Genomic DNA, 25,942 nt, shown 5'->3' with positions numbered 1-25,942 from the left:
TGTCTTTTTTTATAATAGCCATTCTAAGAGGTGTGTGGTTATATATCATGTGGTTTTGATTAACATTTCCCTGATGATTAGTGTTGTTGAGCATCTTTACATATAGTTGTTGTCTATTTGTATGTCTTTGGAAAAATATCTATTCAAGTCTTTTGCCCATTTTTTAAGCTGATTATTTGGTTTTTGTTATTTGTTATATATTTTGAATATTACTGCTGTATCAAATGTATGGTTTGCATATATTTTCTCCCACTTTGTGGGTTGCCTTTTCATTCTGTTAATTGTTTCCTTTGCTGTGCAGAAGCTTTTTAGTTTTAGTAGTCTAACTTGTTTATTTTTGCTTTTGTTGCCTGTACTTTCAAGGTCCTATGAAAGAAATCATTGCCAAGACCAGTGTTGTGAAGCCTATCTCCTGTGTTTATTTTGGCTATTTGGAATCGTTTGTGGTTCTTTATGAATTTTAAGATTGTTTTTTCTATTTCTGTAAAAAATGCCAGTGGTATTTTGATAGGAATTGCATTGAATCTGTATATCATTTTGTGTAGTATGGACATTTTAACAACATTAAGTCTTCCAATCCATGAGCTTGGATGTCTTTCAATTTATTTGTCTTCTTTAATTCTTTTATCAATGTTTGTAGTTTTCAGCATAGGTCTTTCTTACGTCTTTAGTTAAATTTATTCCTAATTATTTTGTTCTTCTTGTTGCTGTTATAAATGGGTTTATTTTCTTAATTTCCATTATCTCCTTGCATTTCTATCAGTTTTTGCTATATTTATATATAGAGAGAGTATATATTGAGGTTATATTATCAGACTCACACATTTTAGAATTTTTATATCCTTCTAATAAATATAATATTTATCCTTTTTTAATGCTCTTATTTCTCTGTAATAATAATTTTGCCTTTCAGTCTCTTTTGACTGATAATTAAAACAGTTTCCCAAGTTTTATTTATGATAAAAATAAATACTGATAAAAGTATTTTTCATCTTTTTTCTAACTGTTTTCCCTGGTCTTATATTTTATGTGTATTGCTTTTTAAAATAACATATATCTTGATGAGTTTAAGAAAATTCATTCTAACTATCTCTCTGCCTTTTAACTGCTAAATTTAGTCCAATTACATTTGTAGTGATTATTTTGTTATTTAATATCAACATATATTGAGTTTTCTATTCTGATTTGTCCTTTTTTATTCTTTCCTAACATTCTTTGGGGGGTCATTTATTGAATTTGAAAAATACATCATAAAGTTATAGCCTCTATTTCTGTTATTTTAGTGATTACCCCTGTATCTTCCATTTCTATTATTTTAATGATTGCCTTACATTTTCAGCATGCATATCTACATTAGTAGGATCTAAAAATTAATTATTAACTAGCCCTCCTCCTAACTATAAGGGACCTGAGAACCCTCTACCTCTAGTCAGTCCTCCAAAATTACAAGTTATAGTTGTTCAGTATTTTAGTTCCATCTTGCTTTTTTACCCTTCCGATGAGACATTTTGGTCTCATAGAATTAGTTCTATTTAAGTTTGTCCACATTTTACTAGTTTCTTGTTCACTGTTTTTGGGTTACAACTCTTCTTTGCAGGGTCCTTTTTTGCTTCTTGAAGAACATCTAGCCCTCCTTTCATTGAGAGTCTCTTAGTGGGAAACTCAGTTTTTATTTATCCTAAAAAAGCTTTATTTGCAATCATTCTTGAAGGACAGTTTAGGGGAATATAGCATTCTAGGATGACAGTTATTTTCTAAAAATTTTCTTTTATTCCCTAAAAGTCTGTGCTTAAGAATAAGTCTGCAATCATTTGTAGGTAAGTTGTTTTTTCCCTTCTTACTGGCTATAGTTAAGCCCTTCTTTTTGTCAATCTTGAGTTTCTCTAGTGTGTGTTTTTATATAGATGATTTTTATCTCTCCTGACTTGGATTTATAGTGCTTTCTGAATTTGTTTTCCATCAGTTCTGGAAATTTCTCAGCCATTATCTTTTGTGATACGGTCTCTATTCCATTTTCTCTACTTCTTTTCTTCGGGAACCCTAATTAGTCATATGTAAGTTCTCATTCTGTATTCCACATCTCTTAATACTTAATATTTTTATTCAGTAAATCATCTGAAGTTCTTTGGATTCTAATTCTGCTGTTTTTTATTTCTTTCACATCTCACAACTTATTTCCTTATGTCGAACTATGGCAAACTTTATTGGTAGGAATTATCTGAGTCTTGGACAGAGAATGTAATGTAACTCCTAGGACCTAAATAGTATCTACTTTTATATCTGCTTGATTGTTTCAGCTAGGCATCCTGGTGTGCCACCAGCCAGTAACTAATTTTTGTGCTTGGTATTTCTTGGAAGATGTAGATAGTCTATGTTTGAATCTCAAATATATAGAGGTCAGGCCTGAATGACATATTTTCAGGAAAAACTGCCTCCCCCTCCCCCCTCTTATTGCCTAGGCTGAGACAGATATATTTCCCTCAAATGGATCCATTTAGTTTACCTCTACATTGAAGGTGTAACCCTTTGTGCCGGGATCCCAGTTTCAGTTTCCCACTCTCCTGAGGTCCGAGACCTTTCTCTTTTTCACAAGTAACCACTGAAAACCGTGCTTCTAGGTTATTGATACCAGCAAATTCCCTCAAGGAAGCCACAGCTTCAGCATCATGTTAACGTGCTGGTTTCTAGCTCCTTATTTATTTTTGGTCTTTGGGGATATCCCTTACTTTCTTAAGAGCTTAGGTATACCTTTAAAAGGATGGTTGTGGTATTTTATCTAGGATATCTGTCTAGGTCTATTGGGAGTTGTTGGTTTTTTTACTTTTTGCAGGATATTTAGTCCACTATTTTGTCAGAAACAAAAGTTGTCAAATAGTGTTTTTTACTTAGACAAATACATTGATCTTCTTTCTCTTCCACCATTTTTCAGTGTTGAAATCCCTCTCTCTTCCATAGGGATGCTAAATATTTACCTAAATTTCTTCTAGTTTAGTTATGGCTTGACATTTTTTGTGGTTAACATATAATTAATCTGTAATAAATAATCTATTTAATTATATAATCTGACCATGCTAGTAGTTCAAAGGCATTCTATACAGAAGAAACAAAGGTTGGAAGGGAACTTTAATATTTAGAGTGTTATGTATTTTATATTCACTGTCTTATTTTAATCCTTTCAACAACATTAGAGAATAGGAATTATCTTGATTTTTATGAATGGGTTAGCTGAAGTTAAGAGAAGTTGAGTATTTGTTCAGGGTGACACAATTTAATGTGCAGCAGAACCAGGATTGAAATTCTTTGATCTTTCTAATTGTTCATGCAGTTTACCAACAAATCTGAACTTCATTATTCAGGGTTTTTTATCTGCTTATTCTTACATTTGACTCATAGAAATTTTTCTGAGAGGCAAGGGAAATTGAAGGAAGGGAGACACCCTGCCAATTGTCAGAATAAATGTTTGTTTAGCAGCAGATAGAGAGGAGGAGACAGGACCACAGACTGAACGTGTTCACATAGGTATGCACACATAAAATATACCTAAAACTCATAGAGGCAATAGAGGCAGCCAGTGGTTTGTGTAAAATTATGGAAGGAAATCACATGTATTGAATACTGTTAATACAATGTGCCAGACACAAAGTCAGGCGGAGATGCTTTATTTAGGTTACCTCATTTAAGCCTCACCACAGGGCTTGAGATGAGCATTAAGATCTGACAGCAGGTGGTAGCAAGGTCTCAGCCAGAAGCCTTCAAGGGTTAGGATTCCAGTTCTTGAGAAGATAGGTGAGAGCTGTTAAAGGCTCTGATCTTTTGCTTGTCTATTCACTTAATTAATTTTTTTGATTATAACATTAATAAGTATCTATTGAGTAATAAGTCTAAAGAAGGAACTAAAATCAAGCACAATCTATGAACCAGAGGTAATCGCTGTTAATAAGTGTATGTTTGTATATATTTTTAAACATAGCTGGTATGATTCTATATCTACTATTTTACATCCTAATTTATTTTCAAGCAGCATTTCATGAGCATACTGTATTTCATGAGCATGCTATGGTTCTAAATACTCTTTTTAAAAATTTGCTTTTAGCAGGTAATGTGTATATATGTTTTGAAGGCACAGGCTTATAATGAAAAACAGTAGTCTCCTGTCCTACTTCTAAATTCTGTATCACAGTGGCAATTATCTATTTAACTCTTTTACCTACTGCTTCTGGAATTTATCCTCACATTTCTAAGTAATAGCAGTTTTAGACATTATCTATTGGTTTTCTATTATGGAAAGGATTTCCATATTTCTATTATGGAGGATTTCCCTATCCCATTTTTCTAATATTGTGTTAAAATTTTTTGTTTTATTTGTAAATATTGTTCACTGAGCCAAGAGTTATACTGTGCTTAAAACTTTTCTTGTACATTTTTTAAAATCTTGGAATTAATAATTGCTTCATTTATTGTTAGTTTTCTCTGTATTTATCAATTCTTTCCAGAGATTCCAGCAGATCTACAAAAGCATCCTAATGCTGTTTTTTAAAAAATTAAACCATACATGTACAGCTTTATTGATTTTTTTCACATAGCCTGAGTATTCAGCAAGATAAAAAACATGTTACCTAATGGACTCAAGAAAAGTCAAAATAAGCATGGGATCTCATATAGTTTTCAACTATATGAGAACTACATGAGAATTTAAACTCATGTTCAGTAAAGATCAAAACAGCTTCTCCCTTTAAAGTTAATTGTAGACAGTGTCTTCTGTTAACTTGTAGAATGACTTAGAAAAGGCCCTTGTGTTTGCTTCTGTCAGATACCAAAGTCCTAATGCAGTTTTCTATGTGATTAAATGTATCGGATAATCCATCAGCCCCATTTTCTTCTGAAGGGCTCCCTTCTGGCAGCAAGCCCACCACGCATACCCCACAGATCGTCCTCCTGCTCCATCCTTCAGATGTTTTCTAGGCCATCTGCATTTCTGTCTTCATGGGGCATCTCTTTACTGTTCACCTGGACATTCCTTTCCCCTTTCTTCCACCATGTCTCATTTTCTCTTTCAGTTTGGTAGAGTATACCTTTCAGTGGCATCCTGAGAAAAGGGTAAATAGAAGTTAGTTTTTTGAATCCTTTTGTATTCCTTGTCTATTGCTTTGTAAGAAATTACTCTAAAATGTAGTGGCTTAACAAAACAATAAACATTTATTATTTTGTGATCTCAGTGGCCAGAAATTTGGGAGCAACTTAGTTGGGTGGTTCTGGCTCAGGGAATCACATGAAGGTTCAATGAAGATATCAGCCAGGGATGTAGTTATCTGAAGGCTTGATTAAGGGCTGGAGGATTTGCTTTTAGAGTAACTCACTTATAAGGCTAGGAAGTCGTTGCCAGTTCTTGGTTGTAATCCCTCCTCATATGGCCCTCTTTATTGGCTAATTAGTGTCCTTATGACCTAATCTAGTGGCTGGGTTCTCCTATAGTAAGTGATCCAAGAGCAAGACAGGGATAGTGTTTTTTATGACCTAGATTTCCACCACATTCTATTGATTAGAAGTAAATCTCTAAGTACTGCCCATATTCAAGAGAGAAGAATTAGTCTCTACTTTTCGAAGTTATATGTCAAAGAATTATTTGACATGTTTTAAAACCATCACATCAGTTTTTTTTTTTTTTTTTTTTTTAAAGAGGTAGAGTCTTGCTCTATCACCCAGGCTAGAGTGCAGTGGTGAGATCATACTTCACTGCAGCCTTAAACTTCTGGGCTCAAGAGACCTTCCAGCCTCCATCTCCTGAATAGATGGGACTACAGGCTACAGGTGCATGTCACCAGGTCTGGCTAATTTTTTTTTTTTTTAATTTTTTGTATAGACAGGGTCTTGCTACATTGCCCAGGCTAGTTTCAAACTCCTGGTCTCAAGTGATCCTCCTGCCTCGGCTTCCCAAAGTGCTATGATTACAAACATGAGCCATTGTGCCAAGCCCAAAAACATCTTTACTCTCATACTTAAAAGTATGGAATTCTAGTTAGTAGTCTTGTTTTCTCAGAATTTTGAGAGAATTTCCATTGTCTTCTAGCTTCCAGCATTGCTTTTGAGAAGTCAATCATTTTGATTCCCGATCCCTTGTATGTGACCTATTTTCTTCCTGAATACATTTAGGATCTTCTCTTTATTCTTGGTGTTGTGGAATTAGGAGATGATGTACCTTGCTCTGGGTCTTTTTTTATTCACTGTACTGGATACTCAGAGGAACCTTTTAATCAGGAAACTCGTATCTTCAGTTCTGAAAAATTTCTAATTTTTTTTTTTTTTGATGCAGAGTTTCACTCTGTTGCCCAGGTTAGAGTGCCATGGTGTCATCCTAGCTCACAGCAACCTCAAATTCCTGGGCTCAGTGATCCTCTTCCCTCAGCCTTCCAAGTAGCTGGGACTACAGGCATGTACCACCATGCCTGGCTAATTTTTTCTAGTCATCCAGCTAATTTCTTTCTATTTTTAGTAGAGACGGAGTCTCGTTCTTGCTCAGGCTGGTCTCAAACTCCTGAGCTCAAGCAGTCCTTGCATCTTGGCCTCCCAGAGTGCTAGGAATACAGGTGTGAGCCACCACACCTGGCCTGAAAATTTCTAATATTTTAAAAAATTCTTTCAGATTTCATTTTATAAATTTAACTCTTTAGTCTATTTTTATTTATAATGTAAAGCAGAAAATCCTCAGGATATAGTTAAACTCATTTTTCTATTGTCATTTATTGTCAGATTTTCAGAAAATTTGAAAAGTCACTTTTATCATTTTCTCATAACCAGGGTCTCTTTCTGAGTTAAAAAAAATTCTATTCTGTTTTTCTATTCTATTTTTTTTTATTCCAGTGCAATACACTTATTGTAGCTTTTTAATGTGTCATTCTCTGATAATGTTAGCCCTTCAAAATCTCCCAGGGCTCCAATTCTGATACAAGTTCAGAACGATGAGGTAGCTGAGTCAGGGAACTGCCAAAGGGGAGTTGGTTCTGAACACAGGTCAGTGTGAGATTGATACAAAAATGGAATCTTGGGGCTACTTCCCTTGGGGCCACTTTCTTTAAAGCTGCCCTGATTAGAAACAGCCTAGCTGTCAGCCTGGGGAAGGTTTTAGTGAACAGGTTCAATAAGTCTAGGTGTGGAGACTGGAGGGATGTGGGATCTTGAAGCCAAATATAAGTAGTATTTTTAAAAACCAAAGTTATTTCTTGAACACAGAAACCTCTACAGGCACCAAGCAAGGGAGTTTGCCCCTTTCTTTTCCAGGTATCCTCTAGTTGTTCTATTATGACTTCCTTCCTCTTTAGGGGAGCCTTTTGAGAGTCTCATGAGGTTGGAGAAAAGGGAAAGAACTTTCTAAAAAAGGGAAAGAAGTAAGAATGAAAATATATTCAAGGCACTTCTATCTGTATACTTTAAAACAGTGGTCCTCAACCTTTTTGGCATCAGGGACTGGTTTCAGGTTAGATAGTTTTTCCACGGAACCTGAACCGGGGAGTGGGCGGGAGGCGGCGCTCAGGTGGTGATGCGGGAGATGCGAGCGATGGGGAGTGACTGTATAGATGAAGCTTCATCGCTCAGACCCCAGTTCCTAAGTTTCATGGAAGACAGTTTTTTTATGGCGGGGGGTGGGGGGTGAGGAAAGCGGCGGAGCTCTCCGGCCCAGTCCCTAGCTGGCCACGGACCGGTACTGGTCCACAGCCCAGGGCTTGGGGACTGCAGCTTTAAAGTATATCTTGACTGTCTTTAGAGTTGCCTTCCAAGTTTCAAGCATTTCAGTCTTACTGTGACTTTTTAAAAAATCATAAAGAGTAGATTTATTTCAGAATTTTTGCTTGGCCTAGGGAAAATTTATCAATAGAAAGGAAAGAATACACCAGTTAAATGTTCATATTCTTAAAAGCAAAAGCTTTATGACTGCAGCTCTGCATTAAGACTCATCTTTGGTTGGGGAAATTGGATCTGTTTATAGCTACCACATCATTTTGACTGTGTAAGGGGCCTGCTCTCCCAATTTTTCTCTGAAAAACGTTTACCAATTCTTGTAGCAAAATGTAGATAAAGCTGGAATATTTCATAAAGACTTTACCAAAGGCTGGAGAACAAGCAAAAGGAAGTAAGTACAGAGAACAGCATGCATGGAGACAATTTTTCATATGAGATCTAGTTTTGGTCTTCTTTAGCTTTACTTTCTCTCTAGTTCCTGGCTTGCCTCAAAGTGATAAAAACCACCTTTTCACTGCCTCTTAGAGACCCTTCAAGCATTTGTAGATTCTAAATTTCAAACTGTAATAGAGAGGGCTTCATGACTGACACTGGAATTGCTGCCTATATAGCATGGCATATGTCTTCCATAGGAAGTCATATCTAACTCTAACCCAGTAGCTTCCATAAGACTATAGCTGGGCTATCTCCCAGCAGTTGTATATTTTAGTAAGCATGTGGGGGGTGGGTTGGGAATCTGTCAGAGGCTTTTTATATGATCAATCTTTATATATTATATAAATTTTATGGTTTTTAAAATAAGGGCTACAGTGTTATATAATTAAAAATAATGGACCAGGATTAGTAGACCTGAGTTCTAGTCTGATCTATCAGTCTTGTCTATTTTAGCAAGTCAATCTGTCTATAGTATTGTGGAGAGATTTGGATATAATTAGTCTGTAATTTTATAATTTATTTATTTATTTTTTGAGACAGAGTCTCACTTTGTTGCCCAGGCTAGAGTGAGTGCCGTGGCGTCAACCTAGCTCACAGCAACCTCAAACTCCTGGGCTCAAGCAGTCCTGCTGCCTCAGCCTCCCAAGTAGCTGGGACTATAGGCATGCGCCACCATGCCCAGCTAATTTTTTCTATATATATTAGTTGGCCAATTAATTTCTTTCTATTTATAGTAGAGACAGGGTTGGGGTCTTGCTCTTGCTCAGGCTGGTTTCAAACTCCTGACCTTGAGCAATGCACCCTCCTCGGCCTCCCAGAGAGCTAGGATTACAGGCATGAGCCACTGTGCCTGGCCTAATTTTATAATTTAGACTATAATTGAATTATTTAAAATGATTATAAAATTTATACTTGAATCATACTTTTTGTGTTATATTAGTCTATATTTTAATATGATGCTGAGATATTAGTGATATTATTCAATGGCTCAGTTATCATTCCTATAAGAAAATGTGATCTATTGTATAATAATATACTTTATAGAATACGTTTTTTTATTATGGTGACAGGTTGGACCTGCTTAGATTTAAAAGGAGATATGGGAGTTTGCAATGAGTTTTTTATGAAGCAAATATTTACCTCTTTATCGTGCATAAATTTAGATGTTCTTATGCAAAATGTAATTGCATATAGTTAAATTTATATTTAGATTCTATGTTTTCTGTTTTATTTCTTTCATATATTTGATATTTCTCCTTTAAAATTTTTAAGTTGAACTGAGAAAGCAAACAAAAGTACCATATATATGGCCGGGCACGGTGGCTCACGCCTGTAATCCTAGCTCTCTGGGAGGCTGTGGCAGGCGGATTGCTTGAGGTCAGGAGTTTGAAATCAGCCTGAGCAAGAGCAAGACCCCAACCCTGTCTCTACTATAAATAGAAAGAAATTAATTGGCCAACTAATATATATAGAAAAAATTATCCAGGCATGGTGGCGCATGCCTGTAGTCCCAGCTACTTGGGAGGCTGAGGCAGAAGGATTGCTTGAGCCCAGGAGTTTGAGGTTGCTGTGAGCTAGGCTAACGCCATGGCACTCACTCTAGTCTAGGCAACAAAGCGAGACTCTGTCTCAAAAAAAAAAAGTACCATATATTAAAGTACTTTAGGAGTAAGTTATTTGGTAATCTTAGTAATCTATCTTAAGATAGATGAATTTTGTCCAGGCACGGTGGCTCATGCCTGTAATCTTAGCACTCTAGGAGGCCGAGGCAGGTGTATCACTAAAGGTCAGGAGTTCGAAACCAGCCTGAGCAAGAGTGAGACCCCATCTCTACTACAAATAGAAAGAAATTAATTGGCCAACTAAAAATATATAGAAAAAATGAGCCGGGCATGGTGGCGCATGCCTGTAGTCCCAGCTACTCGGGAGGCTGAGGCAGGAAGATCACTTCAGCCCAGGAGTTTGAGGTTGCTGTGAGCTAGGCTGATGCCACGGCACTCTAACCCAGGCAACAGAGTGAGACTATCTCAAAAAAACAAAACAAACAAAAAAAAAATGTTTTTCCTTCTTCCTAAGTATAATCTGTCTTTTTTCCAGAGTGAAAAGCTTTTGTTGTATGATACAGTCCAGAGTGAACTAGAGGAGAAAATAAGAAGGCTTGAAGAGGATAGGCACAGCATTGATATTACGTCAGGTAAGGGGAATGATGTGATTATGACATTTAAGTGACACCAAACCTTTGGCTTACTGCAATATGTCTCATAATATCTTAGTCTTCTAATATTAATGTTATATAAATGAGAGGAGAATAAGAGGAGAAAAGGGAAAGCTCCCAATAAGAGGAGAAAAGGGAAAGCTCCTAAATAATTTGATGTGATTGTGATTGTTACTTGAATTTGAACTCATACTTTAGAAAGATGTAAAAAATGGAGTACATGAAAAGGGACAAAGTAGAAGTGTGATAGGAATCTACTATAGGAATAGTATTGGAAGACAGCTATAGTATATGTTTTTCCCTCTACGTCTTAAAAACTGTCATGTAGAAGAAAGAATATAAACCTTTTCTCTTTGGCATCAGACAAGCTAGGGCAAATTGATAGACATTATAGGGAGGTAGATTTTTGTCTCAGAAAAAGGAGAAACTTATTAATAATTAGATTAGTCCAGTGTAAAATAGGCTTTTTCAGGGGTATTATTTAGGGTTTTCCTACATTTGATTGGAAGTTTACTAGGTTTTCCTATAGTTCTTGAATAAGTATTATTTTATCTGTTATAAATTTTATTTTTCTGGTATAGACATTGTGGAGTCAGACAAACTGAGCTCTAATGCCAGTGTTCCTTCAACTACTCATGGGGTGACCATGGACATTTACTTAGCTTTTCTCAATAGGTTTCCTTGTCTGTCAAGGGGAAGTAATAATAATACCTACCTCAGAGGTAGCTTTGAAGATTAGGTAAGATAATGCATGTAATATATATGTTACAAAATACCTGGCATAACTCATCAATTCTTAGTCATTAAGTGCCAACTTAATGGAAAATCGATAAACGTATAGCTGTTCATGAAATTATATACAGTCTTATGGATACATACATAGTCACCAATGAAGTTTTATACAGTTTTCTGTGTAACTAAATAGTCACCATAAGATTACAGTCTTTTTTTCCTTCTTTGATCACTAGAAATTAGCTAATACTAAATTTTTATTTACCTGCCAGAGCTGTGGAATGATGAGCTTCAGTCAAGAAAAAAGAGGAAGGATCCTTTCAGTCCTGATAAAAAGAAGCCTGTTGTTGTTTCAGATATCCTTTTCTAAATTTTCTGTTTTTTTCCCCGTTGATGTACATTTTTGCATCATACACACCTTTATAACTTTATTTGTACACCTTGACTTTATTTACATGATCCTGTAATAAGCAAAAGATGATTTATAAAACTGATTGAAGGCAGAAGATATAGTTTAGATTAAGAGAGGTGGGAGAAGAGAAGACATTTAGTCATGATCTTGACTTTGAAAATTATTATGGCTTTGTGGTTCATAAAGGCCTTGATGTGAAACAGCTGTTTGGTATATAGTATGATTGTTTAATTCTCATGTATACTTAAAATTTTTTTTTAATGTTTCTGAAATTGGAGTGTGAACTAATATGTGCACTCAATCTTGGCATTGGTACCATGCCCTTGCCCTGTCTCATTTCTCCCTCCACCTTAAAAACTTTAACTAGGTTGGTGATATATCTTACAATCAATGATATCACAGAGTTAAGGGAATGTGCTTATGGCATTAGAAGTACCAGAATGTATTTATCCTGGTACTAAGTGTCTTAAAGAATAATTTCAAGCCAGAATTCAGGATACTGAAGAATTATATCTATAAATCATTATTCTGTTCTCTGAAAACTAGATCTTTGGAAATATAACTAAAAATGTGATATTCTTACAGCTAAATTGACCTTGACTTTTCAACGTCCATATATAGTTTATATGCTACAAGATCTTGATATTCTTGAAGACTGGACAACAATTAGGAAGGTATGATTAAAAAGCAGTAAAACACAAGTATATTTTTTATAGTCTATTTTTTAAGATTCTATGGTTTTCTACTAATCTATATGAGAATATGATTATTATAAATATGCTTTGCTTTTGCAACTTTTTAATAAGGCAATCAATACTATTGTAGATAACAGTGACTGCAAGAATATTTTAAGAATTAAAGATATGTCAGCAGTTTGATTGCATCTTTTATTTTATTATTATTTTTTGAGATAGTCTCATTCTGTTGCTTGCGCTACAGTGCAGTGGTATCATCATAGCTCACTGTAACCTCAAACTCCTGGGTTCAAGTGATCCTCCTGCCTCAGCCTCCTAAGTAGCTGGGACTATAGGTGTGTGCCACCATGCCTGGCTAATTTTTTAATTTTTTGTAGAGATGGGGTTTCGGTATGTTGCCCACGCTGGTCTCAAACTCCTGGCCTCAAGTGATCCTGGCTCAGCCTCTCAAAGTGCTGGATTACAGATGTGAGCACTGTGCCTGGCCCAGATTGTATTTTTTAAATAATAATGTAATTAATAATTTATGTAAAAGTACAGAAAAGCATTGATTTAGTTTGCCCCAAAATAATAATAATATCACCATTCTGTGCCTAGTCCTTAGCCCAGTCCTGGCTTGTAGAAGGCACTCAAATAAATATTTATTGAACAAACAAAAGTGAACATTTGAACCCTTATTATATGTCTTTTATTTTGTCATTAAATATTCAAGAATTATAGGTTTTTCTGTGTTTATTTGAAAGTGGAGGCTTATTTTCCTCATTACATTTTTCCATTTTTATAAACTTCTTAGTTGAGGATTAGGGATTATTTCAGGAATTGAAAATACCTCTAGGAGAAATTGTTATTCTTTATGTACATTCCTTATGGTCTTAAGACATTAAAATTTTATTAGAGCAGCTAATGGTCATATTTTACTATATTTGTTATGGAGCTAATCAAGCGTTATGCATATTAAGTAGATACCAAAATAAATTTTCAGTCTGAATTTAGACAACTTCTTTCTTCCTCTTTTTTTTAAATTAAGGCAATGGCTACACTGGGTCCACATAGAGTGAAAACAGAACGTAAGTCATTTTGTCTGAATTGAGAAATATTCTCTGTAGAGACTTGTTGAATCAGGGTTGTTAAATCATCTATATATTAAAGAGCTCCCCTTTTAGTGGTTTTATTTTATCAGTGAACACCATACCTGTCATTATGAGGAGTTGTTCTGGAGTCATTTGTTTCATGTAAAAGTTTCAAAATTTCTGAATGCAGTATATTCTTTCAGTGTTCAGCCATACTGCTATTGCTAATAATGGATCAGTAACTCAAAAAGTATTTATTCTGTATTTTATATGTAATTCTATAGGGGAGGTGTGTGGAATTTGTGGATTGACTTCTAGGGTTCTGAAATTGTGTCCTCTGAAATTGTGTGCAAAATTTCTTCTATGTGCACATTTTCTGAGGAGAGAGATTAGACTGCTGACAGTGGATTCCATCAAAGAAATTTATCCTCCACTAACATTTACACATTCTGATGTGCCTTAGTAAAATTCACATCAAATTACCCTTCCTTGATTTTTTTTGAAAGTTTAAAATCACTGCCAAAGTCATGATGGACATGAGTGTCTAGGATAACTTTCTGTTTCTACCTTCTTTCACTACAGATGAGATTTCCTAGTCCTTCTAAGTATAATGAAGCTAGATTTTTTTAAAAGCATGTTTTAAATACCAAAAGGAATTTCTAGTCACATTCTAACAGGTAATCTATAAGAGATCAATTTCCTTTTTTATCTTTAATCCAAGAATTCCTTTAAACTTTATATCATGTCAGGAAATCACAGCAGTGTTATACTAAATTCTGCCCTTGGGAATTAACTGGCAGGGCAACTGCCTAAATCTCTAGAGCAGTGGTTTTTTTTTTTTTTTTGAGACAGAGTCTTGCTTTGTTGTCCAGGCTAGAGTGAGTGCCGTGGCGTCAGCCTAGCTCACAGCAACCTCAAACTCAGGCTCGAGTGATCCTTCTGCCTCAGCCTCCCGAGTAGCTGGGACTACAGGCATGCGCCACCATGCCTGGCTAATTTTATATATATATATATCAGTTGGCCAATTAATTTCTTTCTATTTATAGTAGAGACGGGGTCTCGCTCTTGCTCAGGCTGGTTTTGAACTCCTGACCTTGAGCAATCCGCCTGCCTGGGCCTCCCAGAGTGCTAGGATTACAGGCGTGAGCCACCGCGCCAGGCCGGTTTTTAACATTTTTGAGACATAGATTCCTTTGAGAATCTCACTTACCCTGTTTGAATGGGTCTCCCTCCTACCCTTGTTATCTTTAGTATTGTCTCCTATTAGTTGTATTTATAGCACTTACCTCAATTTGCACTTTTTAGTTTATTGTTTACTTATTTGTCTATCTCCTGATGGATTGTAAACTCCACAAAGGCTGGAACCATATCTCTGTTAGTCTCAGGTTTTTTTGCAGCACCCAGCACAGTTCCTTGTGTATAGGAAGTGCTCAGACAATATTTGTTGAATGAATGAATGAATACTTATTGAACTCTTTCTACATAACAGGCACTATTTTAGTCCCTATTTTAGGCCCTGGGAATACAGTAGTGAGAGAGATGGACCTCCTGGAGCCTCCTTGGGGGAGGTGGAATCATAGATATATAAATAAATAATTAAGGAGATAGTTAAGATGATAACTGCAATGAAGGAAGTATATAGTTGTGATGACAGTTAACTGAGGAGTGGGTAGGGTGGTTGGGGAAGACCTCTCTCAGGAGGTGACATTTGAATGGCGAAGTGCCTACTTCATGGTATACTTTTGACAGTATGTTTCCATGAAGAATGTTTTTTTCCCCATATGAGTTTATCTGACTAATGCTAAACCATTTCTGGGATTTAGAAATAGAAGTTCTACTTAGGATAATTCCTTTCTTAGAATTAAAGGCCTGGGGAACTTTGGAATGTATATTAAACTGTGCTTCTTTGGAAGTGTTAGATGCCTGCAGGGGAGAAAATATAGAAAGTATAATTTTCAATGGCAATATGCTGATTGATATTTTAACTACTGCTTAAAATGAGCACTAGAAATCAATAATGTACCTGCTTCCCCTTCTGTCACTTGTCTTTTAACTGATGATTTATTGTTCATTGTGTAGCTTTGTTCAGTTGTTATATTAAAAATTTAGTGAATTATATAAAAGAATGTAAGAAATCAAATTCTTTTTAAATTTGATTTTAGGTTTGCTGTTTAAGAAGCATTTTTAGTGTTGTTTTCACATATGTGCATGGAGTGATGTTAATTCTTAATATTCTGGCCCTTTTGTTTTTCTGACAATGTCTTATTAATATAACAGTTTTTGAACTGATCCCTTTAGCACCTGTGAAACTGGAAAAACATCTGCACAGTGCTAGATCTGAAGAGGGAAGACTGTATTATGATGGTGAATGGTATATACGTGGACAAACAATATGTATTGATAAAAAAGATGAATGTCCTACAAGGTAAAAAAAACCTTTATGATTTCAGTGTGGCTCAGTATTATAGTTTACAACATTGATGTCAATAAAATATCTGCTTCCTCTGTGGTGCATTCATAATACATCATCAGTTGCCTGCAGATCTTTTTTTCACTTGACATATGACTTGATTGTATGTGTACAACAGTGTTAATATTTATACACCAGTCTTCATATTAAGTTCATGAACACAAGCATTAACACAAGTGGAGATGTTGAAATTATTCAACCAGTTAACTGATCTTGTTTGTTAATTCTTTTTTTTTTTTTTTTTTTTTTTTTTTGAGACAGAGTCTCACTTTGTTGCCCAGGCTAGAGTGAGTGCCGTGGCGTCAGCCTGGCTCACAGCAACCTCAATCTCCGGGGCTCAGCGATCCTACTGCCTCAGCCTCCCGAGTAGCTGGGACTACAGGCATGCGCCACCATGCCCGGCTAATTTTTTTTTGTATATATATTTTTAGTTGGCCAATTAATTTATTTCTATTTTTGGTAGAGACGGGGTCTCGCTCAGGCTGGTTTCGAACTCCTGACCTTGAGCAATCCGCCCGCCTCGGCCTCCCAAAGTGCTAGGATTACAGGCGTGAGCCACCGCGCCCGGCCTGTTAATTCTTATAGTAGGTGAATTATTGTGATCCTAATATAATGATCTTCAAACCAGACTATTGTGAATCTTTGGTGGATTTGGTAATCCTTAACTTTTTTGGGTGTATTACAGTATTTTGGATAAAAAGAATTTGTATCAATTAGAGTAGAAAACAAATGGAAAATTAATAAAAACCTTAAGAGTAATAGTAAAGTATAACTTGAAAACTGAAAATTGACTTTTAAAAGTCTCAATAATCTGTCTAGGCTTAAATCAAGTTTATGTAATTATTTATATAGCCTTATAAATTTTATCTGGTTGTAGTTTTTTAAAAATATTGTTAATCAGCTTTCCTTCCTTCAGTAGTTTAAGAGTTAATTCTCAGAATAATAATCTTGTATAGTAAGAAAATGTCTTTTTTTAGGTATCAGTGGTGAATAAAACATTTTAATTTAGTCTAGAAAATTCATTTCCTAAATACAGTGGTTTTAATTGGATTATAATTTCATCTTTAAATTTTTAGAATTCTAGGAACATTGTATACAGTAACTTTTCTCATAGAACCTCATTGATCTAATTACTAGGTTACGTATGCTACTCCTGGATTGTTCTCTTTATTGGTTTTGAGACATTTTATTACTACTTAATATAAAAGTGGTTTAAAAAGAGATAAAATAACATAAAAGGATAAAACATAAATCTATTTCTTAAAAAATTTCTAAGTAAAGATCAGTAGTGTCAAAAAAATTCATGTAAGTACTATAGATGGTTTGACACTGGAAATTGAGGATTAGTATTAAATTTGAAAGATAGCCTATAGCCAAAGCTGATATGAGTTGGGGGTGTAATACCATATAGCTCTACTCTCTTGTTGGGGGATGGGAATAGAGTAGGAATGGTGTACATTTAATAGTTCTAATAGAAAGTGAATTTTACCAACTCTATTAAGAAAAGAAAGATGATCTATTAAGTATTCTTGAATGTGATATTTTTGACAGCATGACCTGCTAATAGTACAGCACTCTGGTAAATGAATGCTGAATCTACTGTTGTAGTCCCAGTGAGTTTGGTTTTATAGCTAGTAATCTAAAATGAGTCGAGGAGGCATATTGTAATTCACTCATTCATTCTTTTTTGTTTTTCCTTTTAGTGCCGTAATTACAACAATTAACCATGATGAAGTTTGGTTTAAGAGGCCTGATGGAAGCAAATCTAAGCTTTACATTTCACAGCTACAGAAAGGAAAATATTCAATTAAACATTCGTAATCATGATTTAAGTGTTATCTAAATCTACCTTATTAGTGTTACCAAGTGTGATGTGTCATGGGAGTAAAAAATGTATTCAATAACTTAATATTCTCATTGAATCATGAGAGAATGTGTATTTGTAGGTAGTACTCTAAGTAGACCTCATATTGATATGTTATTAAAAGAAACAGTAATAAAAGTTTAATCATGATCATTACATTTATTTGCCTCTTAGGTCTGACGACCAATAATTATACTGTATATGGTAGGGGTTTCTTTCTAAACATTTTTCTTCAGTTTTTAAAAAAGTTATAAAATTTGTCTTATCTTTAGTGAACTATGACTACAGTTATCTGCAATTTAAAAATTTTTGCATATCTTTGTCATTCATCATGTGTTTGTAAATATGACTGATAAAATGTTTTCCTATAAATGGTTTGTACTAGTACATTAGTGTTAAATCAGAACTGAAATTTAAACATATATATGTGAGTATGTATATATGATATGGCATCATCAGCTTATTTAGAACTGATGGCCTTACCTTACAATCTTGTTTTACCCAAAATTAAGCTATTGGGTTTGAAAGCTAAAAAGGAGCACTTTTGTAGAATAGCAGCTTTTCTTCTCCTCTTCCTTGATTGTATGGTGGTGACCTATTTTTACAAATTATACTTAATGTTAATTAGTAAAATATGTGTCAAGTGATAACATGCTTCTACCTGTATTTCTTGTGACCCTTTAGAGGGTGGTATTTATACCTGGTATTTATGATGCAGTATATAAATGGTGAACAGTAACTGACAGTATTGTGGTGTTTGCTGTACATGTCTGATCTTTTGAAAAAGATTTTTAGTAAGCATTTTCCAGAGGTAAAACTAGGTCCTTATACTAATTGTATTCCTATGGCAAAATAGGCAGGGATCATTTCCTTGAATCTATTCCCAAATTAATATTATCTTTGGTATTTCTATACCTTAAGGCCATTTGGTGCAATTTAGAAAATGGTGGTCTCCCTTAGCCACATTCAAAATTAACTTCCAAAGCCTCAGGAACAGTACAAAGAATTGAAACCCTTAATATGGCAGCACATTGGCTGTAGTATATATTTAGGGTACAACCAAATCAAGTATTCCTGGTGGTCTTATGCACTTTAATTTCTGTTACAATAAGACTTAAGAGGATGAGGAAGAAATCTGCTTATTAACACGTAGGGCAGGAATATCTGCATGATTCCGTTTCTTTTCTTACTATTTTTACCTCTGCAAACATCTTCCTGTGCAGATCACTACTTCACAGTTGCCAAATTTTAAAACATTTGACTTCTGAAATTCAGTATCAGCAAAGTTATGCTACTTTGTTCTGTTTCTAATTAACCTTAGCAAATGTACATAATGTCATAACCCAATAGTATTTCACAGTACTTATGTATACAATGTTTGATAAGCATTTTTAATAAGATTTGTATTTTTAAATTTAGTATATAATAAAAAGATGTGTTTGAGTGTCATTTGTAGTGTCTTGAATTACTTATGTGTGTTTAGTTTTTTTAGTATTTATAACCTGTCCACTTTGAAGGATTTGAATCAGTTTACATCAACAGATATGGAGTGCTGCACAAAGGTGTCTCTCTAAACCACAATTCAGCCTCTATTGGGGTATATTTAGATGTTCAAGACAGCTGAGTTATACTTAATTTAAAAATAAAGGCCAGATGCAGTGGCTCACACCTGTAATCCTAGCACTTTGGAAGGCCAGCGTGGGTGGATCTCTTGAGCCTAGGAGTTGGAGACTGTAGTGAGCTATGATTGCACCACTGCACTCCAGCCTGACAGAGTGAGACCCTGTCTCTAAAAAAACAAAAAAAAGGATATGCATATCTGTTGTACTTTAATAAAAATGTACTGTAAACTTGTGAAATTCTAAAATAGAAAATCTTTATTTTGAAAACTATGATTTAGTATATTTAGTTTCAAAACTTTAATATTTATATCATGTATACTCTTCCACTATAATGTTAAGATTCAGATAAACATATGCTTGTCTATGATTAAAATAGTATAATGTATATTTTATTATTGGCAGTTTCTCATTAGACTTCTAGTCATGAGGTTTAATTTGGGAGAAATGTTAGAAACTCCGAAATGTGGTGGAGCAGTTCCTGCTGCAACAGTATTTATGGTCAGCTTCTGTTTTAGGATTAAGTTTCTGCACTTTTGTTATTACAGCTCCCAGTTTTTCATGTCGTTTCCCATTTTAAAAAGTAACCAATTTATCACTGATCCAATTCACCAACTAATAATATTAGCAAACATTAATGGCACACTTATGTCCTTTTTCATTGTTCATATTGGTGAGCTGGGCGCTAAGTACTTTTCATTGCAGCCTCATGTTAAAGTTGTTCTGATATACATGCTACTCAGATCTCCACTTACAGAACCATGTTCACCTCATTGATAATTATTTAAAAAGAAGAATAGGGAGCTTGATTGTTATTTCTAAAATTTTGTTATTGGACCCAGTAAATCCGGTACAATAAAATTGAACTACAATGGATTTCTCTTACAAGAAAACAGATGTAGGATGAATGAATACATTAGTTAGGATTTATGCAGTCTCTTGCTAAATTGGAATGCAAACTATTCTAGGTGCTAAAGATGAGGAAATACGAAATACTAAAAAATGTGAAAGCTCAGAATGGGGTTAGAGGCAATGTTCCTTATGTTGTCTTTATGATGAAATGCAGGAGTATGGCTGGCATATCAGCTAGGATTTAATGGGAAGTTCCCTGTTGGTCATTGTGGGCCAGAATCGTGCCTTCTGCTTCATAGGTGCAGGAACTCGAATGTTTATCTATATGCCCTGTTATGGGCTGAATTGTATTCCCCCAACCCCAAATTCATATGTTGAAGCCCTGCCTGATCCCTAGTACCTTATGATGTGACTGTATCTGGAGATGGGGCCTTGAAAAAGGTGATTATGTTAAAATGAGGATGGGTCCTAATGCATTCTCACTGGTGTCATCTTAAGAAGAGGAAATTTGGACACAGACACCATTTGTGTGTGCACAGAGAAAAGGTTATGTGAGGACGCAGTGCGAAGGCTGCCATTTGCAAGCCAGAGAAAGGGGCCTCAGAAGAAACCAAACCTGCTGACATCTTGATATTAGACTTCTAACCTCCATAACTGTGAGAAAATAAATTTCTGTTATTTAAGCCACCCAGTAGTTTGTTATGGTGGCCCTAGCAAACTAATACATGCCTCAAAGTGACACCTCTGGGGGAGTTAGACTGAGCAATTTACAGTGGATCAAAGTGCACAGCCAAATGTTAGTTTAATAATAATTTAGTAATGTTAGTTTAATAATTTAATGTTAGTTAATAATGAAGTATAATGGAGAAGATCTGACTCCTCAAGTCAACTAGTTGACACAGTTCTTCCTTTTAGAAAAATCTATGTGAAAGCAAAATTGTAATCAGATTTCTTTATTTCAGTGACACTTTCGGGATTCACCAATCCTCTGGTGAGGCTAACTCCTTCTGGTATTGTGCTGAACATGTTGCTATAATCTTATTTTTGACTTTTCTTGGTGCTCTGCTGACAAGATCTCTTTCCTGTTAACATGTGCTGTGCAGGCCTTGCCCACAGGCCCTCAGTTTTTTCTACCCATGTACCTTTATCCACTCTGGCCAGTTTATTGGACCAGTGTGGTCCCTGACACATGGGCAGCCAGTGATAATAACACTTGTAATTTGGGTGACTGCCATGTGCCAGGAACTATGTTAATATATAAACTGAAAGTCCTTATGTAATATTTTTCGTGTTCTAAACAAAATGAACATAAATCTAAGAATTCTGATATGTCTACTCTTTATATATTTGCCATGGATTGGAAATTTCTGGCTATAATATTTTCCTCAAGGTGTGAGAGGCAAAATCCTGTGGCAGAACTTATATTTTGAATGTTCTAAAACATTCATCTCAAGTTGTTAATCTTTCTGAAAAATATGGATATGCTTGGCTGTAGCATATCTCTAAAAAGTTCTTTGTTGCAAAACTTGAAGCTAATGTGTTCCTTTTAAAGACACATTTTACTAAAGGAAAGTCAAGAGAGAAGTTACATAGTAATAGTCTTTAAAGTCTATTTTTTCTTTCCTTTTCTATTTTCCTGTTTCTACTATAAGTTGAGGTGAGTGACCTTGCTAGGAGAGAAGTGCCATAATTCTAGTTCAAAAATAGGCCACATAGTAGTATTTTATTTCTGCTACTAAAGGTTACAAATTATGTTAAACTGCTGAGAAAACCAGACCCTTAAGCAGAGTATAAATGACATCTGCTGTTACAGGGATGTTGAAAGAAATATATTTCATTTATTATTGAAAGATTTTGAAAATGGCATTGTTAATGGCAGAGATAGTAAAGTGCTTGCACTTGTTTAAAGATAAATGTATGATTTCAGTATATTATGTTTAAGTACGTCTGTGGGTAATTGCACTTATGGAAAACTGATTTTTTTTTTAGACTTCACTCACTGTTCAAATTATTTATTGACTCTAGCAGTTTTTGATTTGAACCTAACACTCCATGATATTAACTTATATTTTACAAATACATTTATATATGTACATATAATAATAGATTGTCCACTATACAAAGGCCAACTTGGTTTGGGCCTTTTCTGCATGTACTTGAGCTACACTCACTCTCAGGCCCAAAGGTTCTACTGGGCGTGGCAGGCTTCTCACAGAAAGGGGAGCCCAAGGGTGTGTTCACTCACCCTTCCCTTCCTTTAGAGTGCTCTTCTCCCTCCTCTCCTGCACGTCTGCCCAAGGGAACTCTCAGCACCAATCATGGCCCATGCCCACTCTGTACAAGGCTGCCAAGTGGGGAGGAGACTCATGAATGTGAGCCTTCTGCTCTGGCCACTGCTTGCAAGGTGCCTTTTGTGACCTCTCCTGGTTCTCCGGATTTTCTCTTTTGTGACTTCCATTCTGAGATTTTAAAAAGACTCTGTAAGATTCTATGTCTTATGTATATTGTTTTTCTGCCAGTTAAATAGAAAAAGATATAGTAATCCTATTATTAATATTTACATTGTACTGCTCTTTTTCTTTCTTTTTTTATCATAACATATGTTGGTGATCTTTCCATGCCAGACCCTAAAGAGCTACCTTCTTCTTTGTAATAACCATATGGTATTCACTTTTATAGAATAACCACATGGAATTCTGTGGTGTGGGATACCAGCACGATATTGATGAACATTTAGGTTGTTCTCTTCCTTCCTCCTTCCTTCCCTCATTCCCTGTCTTCCTTCTTATCAAACAAGATTGAAGTGAACACTCTTGTACACACATCTTTAACCCTGGGAAAGAGTATATTTGTAGCATAAATTTCAAGAATTGCTGTGTCAAATGGTAGGGGAATTTTGCATTTTATTGTATTTGCCAAATTTCCCTGCAAATAAATTGTACCAATTTACATTCCCACTAACAGTATAGGAGGATGCCTATTTCTCTTAATCATCAGAAACTCTAGGTTAATTAATTTTTGAGGTCATCATTCAAGATCATTCTTTTACCTTCTCTTTGTTGTCTGCAGGTTGCATGCTAAGCCCTCATTCTACTCCCTTTAGAAGACTTTACTCACTTCATAGGCTTTGGCTACTACATATGTCCTAACAAATCCCAAAAGTAAACCTCTACCTTCACCCTTGTTACATATTTCAAATTTCCCACTGAGCATTTCCATCTATTATGCTCTTTACACTTTTAATATGTACAAACCCAAATCTTATCTCCTCTTAGAATTCCTCCTCCAGCCCGAAATGCATTCCATCTGTGTTCCCACCTACCCAAACTCAGATCTTGGAGAAATTGTGGCAGGTGGCTAAACACATGGATTTTGGAGCCAGACTAACTGGGTGTAAATTCTGCCACTTATCAGCTGAATGATTGTGGGCAACTTCTTAACCTCTTTGTGCCTCAATTTCCCCATCTAAAAATGGAAATAATATTTCATAGGGTTGTGGTGAGGATTTAATATGTGTCAAGTGCTTAGAACAGTACTTGTTACATGATAAATCCTATATAAGGGCTATATATAGGATTCTAACTCTGAAATCATTCTCTTTACTCCCACTGATGCTTCCCTAGTTCAAGACACGGGTATATTTTACTGGAATGATTCTGATGATCCAACTGGTTGCCTTGTTTCTTGCTCTTTCTTTGTAGCAAATGTTATGTTTCTAAAACCCAGAACTGTTAGGCCGGTACCAAATTTGCAGGTGGCAGATATAGGCCAGGAGGGTGGTTCCTAGGGGCGGGGAAGCCAGGGAAGGGACTGCAGGAAAATGCAGCTAACAACCTCAAAGAGCAGAACTTGAGGTTTGAGGCACACACACCTGTGGAGCTGCACGCTGCAAGAACACCTGTCAATCATGTATATCACTCGTCTGGTGACGGCCCACACGTCCCGTAAGCCCCGCCCCCAGACCAGACAAATAAAAGGAAACTACCTGGGAGTCTTCACCGTCTTTCTCCACTTGTGGAGACTGACCCGTTCCTCCCTAGAACTTACTTTCTCTTTGTGTAGCTCCCTTCTTTTCTGCAATAAAAGCTGTTTGTGTGGAAGTGCTTCCTGTCTGTGGTCACTCTGTCACACCAGCCCTGCTTATGAGTTTTCCAAGCAAGCAGCCAAAGAACCAGGACAACAGTCTGCCAAGAGGCCAGACCTGACGCCTTTGCTTCTTGCCCTTTCTTTGTAGCAAATGTTATGTTTCTAAAACCCAGAACTGATTTTTACTCCCAGCTGGACTTCAATTCTTTTGTTTACCCAGAATGCCAATTCTACTTTTCCCTGGAAATGCTTCTTTCCTGATTTGACCATGTAGTTCTAATGAGAACACCACTTTCTCTAATGCTCCACCATTCTTGGTCCTAGTTGATTGGGCTAGGTGGGCATGTAATTCAAGCTGCCACAATTAAAACCCTTCCCTGGGATCTTTCAAACTGTAACTGTGGAAAGAGTGTCAGTCTCCCTTTGATGTTTGAAAGTGGAACAACAAGATTTGGAAATTATAGGCAATTAAGTTTCCTGCCCTGTGGAGCTACCTAAAGAGATGAGAGATAGTTTCCTAGCATTTAACTTCCTGATATAAGCTGATCCATCATACTTCTGCACTCCAGGCTTTCTCATGTTACATGGGTCTTCAATAAATGCCCCTTTTTCTAAATTATTTTGAGCTGGCTTTCAAACTCTTATAACATTTATGATAAACACTTTGGCTTCATATTCTATTGATTTCCATCTTGAAACTCATAATAAACTTTTATGATGTTACCACAAACTTAAGGAATAAAAAAAAGGTATTCATGAAATTGCAAATGTACATGGGAGAAAGAGAAAAGCAGTCCCTGACAACTAGGAACTGCCAGGCACTCACAGATAAACCTTGGTGTTCTTTTAAACATAAATAATCTCATGGAACACCAACATCAGACAAGGCCATGAGGAAGTAGGACAAAAAAACAAGACCCCTTTCATACCACCCCAATCTTGTCTAAGTATAGACAAAAACAAGGTCAGTCTGCAACCACAAAAATACTAAACATTCCCCTATCCGGGCTAATGTGAATGATTTCTGCTTCTTTGCCAATTATAGCATAGCTTCATTTCATTCTTCCTGCTTTATAAATAAGATTTATTAAGATACTCAATTATAGTATTGCCCCCACTTCCTTACAGCATCTTATCCAGAGCAAATCCCACTTTCTTGAACCCTACCAAACATCTTCGAATACAAGCCCACTCCTATAAGTGCTTTCAAACACTTTCTTATTCAGGCACTCACAGTGCCCCATGATGTGCTTTCTCCCTCACTGCAATGAACAAGAAACCCAACTTGTTCAAGTGTGTTCCTGGTGGCCTTTGGCTGGAGGGCATTTAAAACAGTTTTGCTTTGAGAGTTTTTTTATTATTTGCTAGATTTAGCCTCAAAATACTTAAGTATATTCTGGATACTGTTCCGAGAGCTTCCAGCATATAATTGTAATAACTGATACAACACACTTAGGCTTTCACTTTCAATTACACATTATTGAAAGAATCATGCCGGGCATGGTGGCTCATGCCTGTAATCATAGCTCTCTGGGAAGCCAGGGCAGGAGGATCACTTGAGGTCAGGAATTCGAGACCAGCCTGAGCAAGGGCGAGACCCCGTCTCTACTAAAAAAAAAAAGAAAAGAAAATAGAAAGAAATTAATTGGCCAAGTAAAAATATATAGAAAAAATTAGCCAGGCATGTTGGCACATGCCTGTAGTCCCAGCTACTCAGGAGGCTGAGGCAGGAGGATAGCCTGAGCTCAGGAGTTTGAG

General features: G+C 35.8%; 1 protein-coding gene across 3 annotated transcripts in view; it reads left to right on the top strand.

Moving 5' to 3' along the window:
* Window positions 1–19,076, top strand: part of BRMS1L (BRMS1 like transcriptional repressor) — a 33,689-nt gene extending 14,613 nt beyond the window's left edge. For 2 of the 3 annotated variants that reach the window (XM_012736536.2, XM_012736538.2), the window contains 6 exons: window positions 10,267–10,363; window positions 11,389–11,472; window positions 12,138–12,202; window positions 13,251–13,290; window positions 15,571–15,718; window positions 17,467–19,076. In XM_012736536.2, the coding sequence (XP_012591990.1) occupies window positions 10,267–10,363; window positions 11,389–11,472; window positions 12,138–12,202; window positions 13,251–13,290; window positions 15,571–15,718; window positions 17,467–17,584 (552 nt within the window). In that variant the 3' untranslated portion in view covers window positions 17,585–19,076. The remainder of the gene's footprint in view (window positions 1–10,266; window positions 10,364–11,388; window positions 11,473–12,137; window positions 12,203–13,250; window positions 13,291–15,570; window positions 15,719–17,466) is intronic. The other variant, XM_012736537.2, reaches the window with a different exon arrangement.
* The last annotated feature ends 6,866 nt before the right edge of the window (window positions 19,077–25,942 follow it).

Source organism: Microcebus murinus, chromosome 6 (assembly GCF_040939455.1).
Source record: "Microcebus murinus isolate Inina chromosome 6, M.murinus_Inina_mat1.0, whole genome shotgun sequence".
Classification (NCBI taxonomy): Eukaryota; Metazoa; Chordata; class Mammalia; order Primates; family Cheirogaleidae; genus Microcebus; species Microcebus murinus.
This window is presented reverse-complemented; position numbering and strand designations above follow the sequence as displayed.